Genomic DNA, 10,310 nt, shown 5'->3' on the forward strand with positions numbered 1-10,310 from the left:
TGATTGGTTGCCACCATCAGCTGACACCAGACTGCATCGAGATAGGCCCAGGGACCCCCATTCACCGCGCATGCGGGAAGCGGGGGACAGGCAGTTCTCAAAGGCATCGCCAAATATGGAGTATAACCAGCAAGACAGGATGTGGTGCCATCTTGCAATGGCAGTCCTGTCTGGCTCCCTGCAGACTCAAAGTCAGCACATCATGGAGATACTGGCCCGTCAATGATTATTGTAGCATTATACACAATAGCAATGTTAGGGAAACAACTTAGATGTCAATGAACAGAGGAACTGATGACAAAGTATGTGTGGTACTTATACAAAGTAGAAAAATTTCAGTCATAAAAAAGAATGGAGTTGCATCATTGCATAAAGAGTAGATGCAGCTGGGGACAATAATAGCATTAAATCTCAGACAGATAGCTTTTTTTCTCACTCACTTGTGGCTCCTAGATTTTATATAAATACATCAGATCAAGTATGTATCATGTATATGTACCTGAGATTTGAAGAAAGGAGCCAGCAAAATGGCTCGGCTGTATGGTTCTTTGCAGATGATCTGAGTTCAGTCTGCAGAGCCCATCGGCGGGAGGAGGGAACCAACTTTCTCAGGGATTCCTAATAATTACAGGTGTACTATGATGCAAGCCCTTGTATGCACATGCACACACACACACACGCATACACACACACACATGCACACACACACACACGGGGAGGAGTTACTAATAAATGAAACTTGCAAAAAGGAAATTGATTCATTCATATGGTATTTTATTACTTCAGTTAGCAAACTAAATAGCAAAAATAGTCAAAAGAATAAGCAGGGTTGGTAGATTTTCCTGTTATGATAGTTTTACATTTTACATAAATTATTAAAATATCTAATCTACATTGGCAATAATAAATTGAGGATGCATTTTGTAATTTATCTAGAAGTGATAATTAAAAATTAATGCAAAGGAAATAGAAGAGTAAAATGAAATATTAAAAAACAAATTAATCAAAAGATCAGAAAAGAAAAAAGACAAGAGCAGATGAAAAAGCTTGGAACGGACATCAAGATGGTAAAGATGATACCCAACCGCAGCAATAATTATATTAATTATAGATTAATTTATTCCATTTAAAAGGCAGAAAGTAGGCTGGGATGGCTTGCTGGTGTAGACTGCCTACTGCTCTCGCAGAGAATGGGTCCAGCACAAGCCCTGTGATCCCAGCTCCAGGGAATCCTCTGCTCTTCCCTGGCCTCCCCAGGCACCTGCGCTCACATCTACATCTCCCTACACGGCACACAAGTATACCTATAACTAAAAATGGATGTTAATTAAAGCAGAGACTAAAAGACCAAGTTAAAGGCAAAAGCCAATCACATGTTGCCTGAAAAGAGACACACTAAGAAGACCCAGACAGGCCTGAGCCAGAGAGTTGTAAATACAGCACAGGGCAGACGGCAGGCAAGCAATGCAGGGATAAAGGGCTGCCCCATCCCAGCAAACAGTTAATTAACCAGGAAGATCTAACAATAGTATATGTCTCATAGTTAATAACAGAAGTTTTTAACGAAAAAAGCTTATAGAGCTAAAGAAAGAAATAATCCACCTACAAGCAAGAGCTGTAGATTTTAATGGCTTCCTTTCAGTAACTGGTGGGATTATATAATAATCAATAAACACATACAGTTATAATTAATGTGAGTCAACTTTTCCTAATACCAATAATCAATAAGGATATGGCAGGTTTTTTGTTTGCTTGTTTGTTTTTGTTTTCCAGGACAGTTTTTTTTTCCTTTTTTTGTGTAACAGCACTAGCTATCCTGGAACTAGCTCTTGTAGACAAGGCTGGCCTCAAACTCACAGAGATCCGCCTGCCTCTGCCTCCCAAGTGCTGGGATTAAAGGCGTGCGCCACCACTGCCCAGCTAGGCTATGACAGCTTTGACACTAGTATCAAGGAATAGGATGTAACTGGCATTTAGAGACTAAAAATGTAACCAACAGGTGTGGGCAGACAGACAAATAAGGACAGCCTCAGGAGACAAGAGCAAACTTGAAATGTTTTTTCTGCTCAAGCCAATATCAGTACAATAAAATGCCCAAACGTTTAAAGCTGATGCATGTCTGTGTGGTTTAGACTCAACAGAAAGCACAGAGTGGAACCCTGGAGCTGAGGAATTACAAACAGAAAAGATTCAGTGTTTGGAAGAAGATGGGTCGCTTCGTGATGTGTATTAGACAAGACACTATAAGATTAATTATATAAGTTCTCCCATTAAGGAACAAGAAAAAGAACAAATCAAATTTAAGGTGATTAAGAAAGCAAGACATTTTCAAGAACAGAAATCAATGCACAAAAGACAAAGAAGAATAGAACACATTTCCAGGTTGGTATTTTGAAAAGTTTAGTAAAATTGATTAGACACCTAACAGAACTGATTAAGGATGAGAAATTACCATTATTGGAAGTAAAAGAAGATAAGTTCAGATATCAAAGGGATGAAAAATATTACAAATACTCTCATGAGGATAAATTTGACAACTTGCATAAAAATGACAAAGTCCTTAAGAAATATGACACATCAGGCAGATATGGTAGGAGTTTTGCATTTAAGCAAATTTATTTTTTAGTCAAAATATTCCTGTAAAGAAAACCTCAGTTCTACATGGCTTCAATGTGGGACTTTACCAGACATTTAAGAAAGACGTATTAGCGCTAACTTCATGCTGTAGCAGTTTGCTTTATCTTGAGGTTATCAAGGTTAACAACCTGGCAAACACGTTACAGAAGGAAGACTGAAGACCATTATCCACCATGAATTCAGATGCAGGAGTTCTTAACAGTGCATTACCAAACCGAACCCAGCCTTAGAGAAAGACGATGATGCCAATACCACATTCAAGTCACTTCCCCCAAATAGTCAGATGGTTAAACACTGGAAAAATCAATCAGTACCATTCCCTATATAACACAGCATTATGGAAAACTCATAATCACGTCAATAGAAGTTGAAAAAGCATTTGACAGAATCTAACACCCATTTGTGACTTTCCAAAATTCTCTTAGCAAATATAGGATTAAAGGGATCTTTGAGAGGACAAAGAGCATCTATACAAATCCTACAATTATCATAAAATGCAGAGGTTAATTATTGAAGCATTACTAGTCCCCATTAATGTTAACAACTAATATAACATAAGTAGTTGGATAGTTCCTATTCAGAAGTCTTGAGCAGTACAGTCAGAAGAGCTTCAAAAGCCACTGCCCAGTGATTGGTTCTCTATTTTCTTTTTCCTTTGCCTAGGATACAAATATTCTGGCAGGATGTACAGTTACTGTCTTGTGTGCAAAGTAACCATAAAGAAGAAAAAAAATTAATATTAATCCATTGTTCTAGGGTCTTTGCTACATATGGCTTTATACAAGTCATTCCTGATCGACCAGGGACCAAATTCTACACAGAAACCAGGTCAAATTCTAGCTAAGGTGTGGGCTGAGGTATTTTCTCTCCTGGTTCACTCTTATGCAAGTCTTTTCTTCTTGCTTTCTCCTCCTTGCTATCTTGAATGCAGAATGATACGGTCTGAGGTTCAGCTTCTATTGAACAGACTTCAATGTCTAAACTCAACCCCCCCCCCAAGTGACGTAAAGCAGGAAAGATGTGCCCGTGGGTACCCCCAAGGTGGCTTGATGAAGTCCCTATAGAGTGAGATAATTCCTGGTTTGCTGGGCTTGACTTTCACATGATCAGGAGACTCTGATTTGCATCCTATCCATTCTCTTAAGAAAACCATTAACAAGAAAGTTGTACTTCTGGCTTGAAGTATTGGGGATTATTTTCCTAACAGTCTTTAGGTAGCGAGTTTGTACTTAAAGTTTGTCAGAATCGTCGACATTTTAAGCACTCAGCACTTACCAAACTTAGAACATTCAGGGTGAGTCAACCCCTTGTCTCTCCCGTCAACCATCCAAGAGTTGATTTTTCAGAACCGTGTCACAACCAGTATCTACCTAAGCTTTGCAGACGTCTGTATGCCAAGTTGCATTCCAGACCAAGAATCAGCAAGGCTGCTCATGGCTTTGCCCCCAGTGTCTCTGACTCTCTCTCTAATCAAGGCCTGAGGTTCCCGAGAGAGCTCCCCTAGTCTGTGGTCTGTCCCCTGCTGTACTGCTTCATTTCACTACCTTTCATAGCAGAATCACCTTCATACCCAGCAGGGGACAACCGGCTGGGGCTGGACTGTTCAGACGGTAGCGCTTCCAAAGGAAGACTTGCGTCTTGGATGGAAGGAACTTAAATTAACCCATTTCTGTTCGCCTATATGCTACTATGTGGCTTTTGGCTTTTACCTCTTGTCCTGCATGTCCTGCTTCCTCTGTGTCTGGTTGGCGACTCCCCCTTTCTTCTCAGAGTGCTCTCTGTCCAGAAGCCCCACATGTACCTCCTGCCTAGTCATTGGCTGGTTATCTTTTTATTACACCAATCACAATGACATATCTTTACCCAGTGTAACCTGTTATTTCACATCAGGAGTCTGAGACTGTGCAGTGGGATGCATCCATGGAAACCCAACTACTAGCTAAGGGGTGGGCCAGCACTTAGCGCTCCCTCAGTGCCTCCTAGAGATTCTTACAGCTTCATTAGGTTCATCCTGGGCAAATGTATTGATTTGGATACATAACCTCAAGCAGCAGGAATTCTTTTGACAGAACAAGATTTTACTGGTCATCATCAGTCCTCAGTCCCAGCGAAGCAGAGAGTGTGAAACCCATAGAGCATTTTTTGTTTGTTTGTTTGTTTTTTGGTTTTTTGAGACAGGGTTTCTTTGTGGCTTTGAAGCCTGTCCTGGAACTCGCTCTGTAGACCAGGCTGGCCTCAAACTCATAGAGATCTGCCTGCCTCTGCCTTCCCAGTGCTGGGATTAAAGGCATGCACCATCACAACCCAGCTGAAACCCATAGAACTTCTGATCGTACCTCTCGGCTTTGCTGACTTTGTCTTCTCTTAAGGAACACCAGCTTTGATGTGGTAGCAGAAAGCACCACCAGCACGTCCGAGTTTTCTTTTGTATCTAATAGAAGAGATGGACAGCCTCTTTGGTATTAAAGTGAAACAGAACACCAACAAAAATGTTCACAGGTTAGGCACAGGGGTTGATCCAGTGGAAGTCTGCACCGCTAGCCCACTGTCAGCTGGGGACATGGGGTGGGATAAATTAGAAGATTATGGGACTCACGGAAACAATACTGATGGGTCTTCTGCCACAAGACAAAAGGACAGGAAGGTATTGAGCGTGTTAAAGATATCCCAGACTTGAAGTTTCTTGACTCTGTCTTACGTGAATTCTGAACATGAATTTCAGAGTTTGAGACTCTTTGGACATGGCTTAGCAGTTAAGAGTGATTGCTCTTGATGAGGGCCCGGAGGTTCAGGCAGCACAGCTCACAACTGATTGCATTCCCACTTCAGGACTCCTATGCCCCTCGCTCCTGAAGGCATCGGCACTTATGTGGATACACCCCACCCACTACATACCTACAAATAAACATTTACAAAAACTAGCTTTTCAAACACCAATTCTTTATTGATTCAAGAATAATCCAGAATCCAGAACCCTCATTCTTTTTCTTGGGTAGTTAACTCATTAATTCACTTTCTTACCCAGTCTTGAATGTGCCGCTGTTCAGACGCCGCAGAGACAAAGGTGGTAGATTTGGACTCCTCCAGATCTTTTAGCTCTTCTCTTTGCTTAGACTATTTTCATCTCACTCTAGTTTACCACCACTGTTCCCTTCATTCTAGTTAACCTGTTTGCAGACACCAGCTACCCCCAGCGCCTGACCAGGCTAAACACTTGACTAGAGACCTCACGTTAGGAATGCTGCTATTACATCTGTAACTCTTCACCCTGGGTTGTCTTTCACAGGACAGCTTCCCTGGAGGCTGTCCTGCTGTTCTATGCCCTCCTCTGCCTGGAACAATGCTTCTAAATGAATTTAATTTAGTCCCTGAGTTCCTACTATGTGTCTCCACCACTGCAAACAACTCCCAGCCCCTCACAAAGCTGAGCAGACTTGCAATGGAAAGACATCAGTTGGATGGGAACTTGGTTTACCGTCTTCTCCCATGGACCAGGATGCTCAGCGTAGTGGTTTGAATACAGCTCACAGGCTTCTAGTTTTGAATGCTTGGTCCTCAGTTAGTGGGACTGTTTGGGAAACATTAGAAAGTGTGGCCTTGTTGGAGGAGGTGGGTCTCTGGGGGTGGCCTTTGATGTTTCAAAAGCATGTCTTACCTTCCCTCTTTCTGCCTCCAGATCAGAACCCAGGTCTCAGATACCGCTCCAGCGACTGCCTGCATACTGCCATAATCCCCACCATGATGATAATGGACTAAATCTCTGAAACTGTAAACCAGCCCCAATTAAATGCTTTCTTCTATAAATTCCCTCACTCATGGCATCTCTTCACAGCAACAGAAGAGTGACTGAGACATAGTAACCCCGCTGTCTGCCAGTCACCCTCAGGATGAACTCTAAGATCTTAGCTGCTCTGCTCATAAAGTCTACGAGCAGCGGAGTCAAGTCACTGGAAAGCACCGGCAACTTTGGATGATAAGAGCAGAAATCTCCCTGGACTTCATAGATACAGTCTACTAACAGCAACGTGGTGAAACTGGAAACTCCTTCATGTCATAAGGAAGCAGGAGAAGCCGCGTCGCCACCTGGGAGTGACGGGCCAGTTCACAGGGTGAATGGAGGGAGGCTTGGGGACGCAAGATGCCCCAGAGAGCACCAGGAACAAGGTACGTAAAGAAAACGTTTTATTGAAAGAGTTAAATACCATCACCAGAATGAATTGGATTTACATCAGTCGGTATTTGTTACAGGCCTAATCTGCCCCCCCCCCCCCCCCGTTCTCCCGCAGCTGGGATTCCCTTTACTTGAAAACGTTCTATATACAGGGCAGCAACAGTCACTGGCATAGCGCTATTTACACGATGGAGCCATAGAGGTGCAGACATGTGAAAGTTAAAAAAAAAAAGTACACCAACTTTAAAATAAATACTGCATAATGACAAGTATGTACAAATATTCCACAGTCATGTCCTTCTTATTAAAATTAGAAATAGCGTGTATCGGAATATGCAGAGAAGATCACGTGACTGCGTTTTAGTGTTGGGAACACGGTCAGGGAGAGCAGAGACGCTACAGCTCTATCCACCCACGTCGCTGCTGGTACACAGGTGTCTATGTTGTCACATCACACCGTGGCCCTCCTCCCCTCTCCTTCACCTGGCTCTGTCTCAGAAAATCAAGACACGGTCTAGGTGTAGCTAGCTCATGTTGCACCACATAAAGAGAAGGCATTGTGAGTGACAGCTCGTTTCAACTTCTGCACCATGTCAAGCATGACGGTTTGCAATGGTCAGCGTTGGATGTGAAAAGAGAAACAAAGAAAACATTTCTGTATGCATGGCCTCCATTTAAACCAATGGGATGGAGATGGACTTCAGAAAATCATTGCAAGGAGTTAACACCAATCTCTAAGTGCGTGGGATCAAAGCCTATGTAAGGAACGGGAAGGATGGGTGACTTATGATGACCAGTGACATTTCCTCTCTTAGGGACCTGGAGAGAAACTGGACCTTGCAGCGCCGCTCAACGGCAGAAACTGCCCGTAGACCAAAGGCGCGGTTTGCCTTGAGGGTTTGTGTGTAGACGGTTGGTGATGGCATCGGATAACTAGTAAGAGGCATCATATTGACTTGGAGTCACCCAAATATTGGAGCTTTAAAATTGCAAATTTATGTTTACTATATTTCTTTAGAAATATAATTTGTGAAAAATTGAATTTTCCTACAGAAAAATGAATTAATAAACAGCCCTGTGTTTCAGGGCTCCACATAGTCGGCCGTGTTTCTATTCACATAGTAAATGGAAGTCAGCTAAAGAAACTGTTCCAACGAATTAGAAAACAAACAAAACCTAAGGCCTACAAACAATGCTTAACCCCCGTGTGGATAATGCTGGTGCTGAAAACAAATCCGTGAGACGTGACGGCGCCACATGACTTTAGGGGTCCTGGGAACTGAGGCTTTGAGGTGAGAAGAGAATTCCCATGCACTGTCGAATAAACTTCGAATGTTCAAACACCCTCTTTGTCAAGCACGTGCTGACTTGCTCTATATCCCAGTCATGTTGTGGGATCCTTCCAACATGCCTGAGATAAAGAGAGTTCCCCAACAGACGTGAGCAATTCATCAATTCAGATGCATCTGGGCTCTGAACCAAACATGGGGTCAGGTCAAAGACGTGCAGGGTTTTAGTGTAAGGGTCACTCCGGAGGAGAGAAAGGAAAGAGGTTAAAAACGAGAAGAAAAGTGGGATAGAGAAGAGGAGGAAAAGACGTGAAAAACCTGCACACGTTGAACTTCGTAAGATCTGTATATTTAACATGGAAATAAATGGAGTATATTATACTATTGTCACAGAAAGAGGATTTTCAGTATCTGCTAGAAAGTATTTCCATTGGTAATGTCTGCCAAAACACAGACTAAGAGTAGAGAATAAACATGGTGTGTCTTGGTATCAGCCTGCTGCATTCGCTCCCATTTTAAAACCATGCACTAGTGAAATTTATTTTTAAAAATAATATAAATTGTTGAAAATGGCTGATTTTTATTTTATTTTATTATTTTTTTGCAAGTTGCAGCCCCGAGAAAATAATTTAAATATTCAGCTATCTGTGTCCATGCAGGAAAGTTTCTTTGATTTCATCCAGTGCAGTGCAGTCACAGACTTCGGATTTCCAGAGTCCAACCACGGCCGCATCAGCGAACGCCATGCTCCCGGAGCTCCCCAGAGTCTCCCAGTCTCCCTGCCGGAGCCGACTCTGCTCCCGGCCGGCCACTTCTTTGGTCTCTTGCTTTCCACCTGACACTTCCTAGACCTTGCTCCTTGGCCTGCAGTGTGGCTTAATGGCTGTAAAGCTCCATTTCTGTGGCGTAACCGGCTTTGGGGTCAGAGAAACGAAGAAAAACGATAAAAATATAAAGGTGCCATTGAAAAGGGCTGACTGATTCTTTGAGATGAATCCATGGCTTCAGATTGGACTGGATCGCGAGTGTCACTGAACTCCAAACCCGACAGTTCTTCACAGCTCTGCTCCGTCACCTGAGGGCCTTCGCTAGGGCACAGTGCGGGCGACCCCCTCTGAGGACACAGGGTCGCTCTGGAGCCCTAGGTGTGGGCTCCAAGGACACAACATTAAGCATGCAGTGTTGCCAGGGCTTTCGACCTGTGCGTTTTCTTCTGTGTGTGTGTCGCTGGTAGTGGTGACAACAGTTTTACAGTTGCTATGAGCGAGAGTAAGAAGGTCCAGTGGAACTTTCCAGAGATGACTGGGAAGCCCTTCTTGTCAGAGGTGCCAAGGTGGGGTCCACCAGGGAAGAGGGAGGGAAGAGTTTGAACCACCCAATGACCATATTGGACAGTTCCAGTTCGTCTAAAAGTATCTGGGCCACTCCCATGAAGGATTTGTGATCCATGCGGCCGTAATCTCCCCAGACAATGATCTGTTGGCAAAATAAAAAGTAACAGTAGTTCAAACACACACATCACAACCCACAAGCAAAGTCATAACTAGACTAGAAAATGTGTTCAGCTAGTGTGCTGTTGCCAAGGTCAAGTTAAGTAGCGGGGTCTGATGGATGCCAGTGTGGCCTTTAGCTCCCAGAAGTTAGCGTTGCACTAGGAAAACCACGTTACAGTGTGAAGGTCTGAAGTCACCCAGGAAAAAAGCTGGTGTTTAACCCGGGTTTGCAAGTCTGTAGGGAGACCAACAACAAACAGCCCTGGCCACTGCCTCTAGCTGACAGAGAATCTCAGCCCTGAGGAATGGAAAAGAATCTGACAGGGAGGACACTGAATCTAAGGCCAGGCTGCAGGAGAGTGCTTTCCAGGGTCAGAGGTCAGCAGGGAGTGCACACCTGTAACACCTTCCCCTGGGGGCTCTCCTCGAAGGACAACAGCTGCTGATACAGGGGCTCCAGCGTCTTCCTCGCCACCTTCGTCTTCTTTTTGGCTATGCAGACTCCGTTGTCTAATAGATACACCTTGACATACGGTGCTGGGGAGAAAGCAGAGTGAGTGACAGCCACTGCTACGAAATGCCCAGCTCAGGGGGACAAGAACAAGGCTCCATCAGCTCACGGGGACAAGAACAAGGCTCCGTCAGCTCACGGGGACAAGAACAAGGCTCCATCAGCTCAGGGGGTCAAGAACAAGGCTCCGTCAGCTCACGGGGACAAGA

General features: G+C 43.8%; 1 protein-coding gene across 40 annotated transcripts in view; it reads right to left on the minus strand.

The window, feature by feature from the left end:
• Window positions 1-6,806: 6,806 nt before the first annotated feature.
• Window positions 6,807-10,310, minus strand: part of Rims2 (regulating synaptic membrane exocytosis 2) — a 392,861-nt gene continuing 389,357 nt past the window's right edge. For 33 of the 40 annotated variants that reach the window (XM_026789435.1, XM_026789445.1, XM_026789437.1 and 30 more), the window contains 2 exons: window positions 9,988-10,127; window positions 6,807-9,573 (listed from right to left, as the gene is read on the minus strand). In XM_026789435.1, the coding sequence (XP_026645236.1) occupies window positions 9,355-9,573; window positions 9,988-10,127 (359 nt within the window). In that variant the 3' untranslated portion in view covers window positions 6,807-9,354. The remainder of the gene's footprint in view (window positions 9,574-9,987; window positions 10,128-10,310) is intronic. The other 7 variants (XM_026789449.1, XM_026789448.1, XM_026789456.1 and 4 more) reach the window with 1 other exon arrangement.

Source organism: Microtus ochrogaster, unplaced genomic scaffold (genome assembly GCF_000317375.1).
Source record: "Microtus ochrogaster isolate Prairie Vole_2 unplaced genomic scaffold, MicOch1.0 UNK19, whole genome shotgun sequence".
Classification (NCBI taxonomy): domain Eukaryota; kingdom Metazoa; phylum Chordata; class Mammalia; order Rodentia; family Cricetidae; genus Microtus; species Microtus ochrogaster.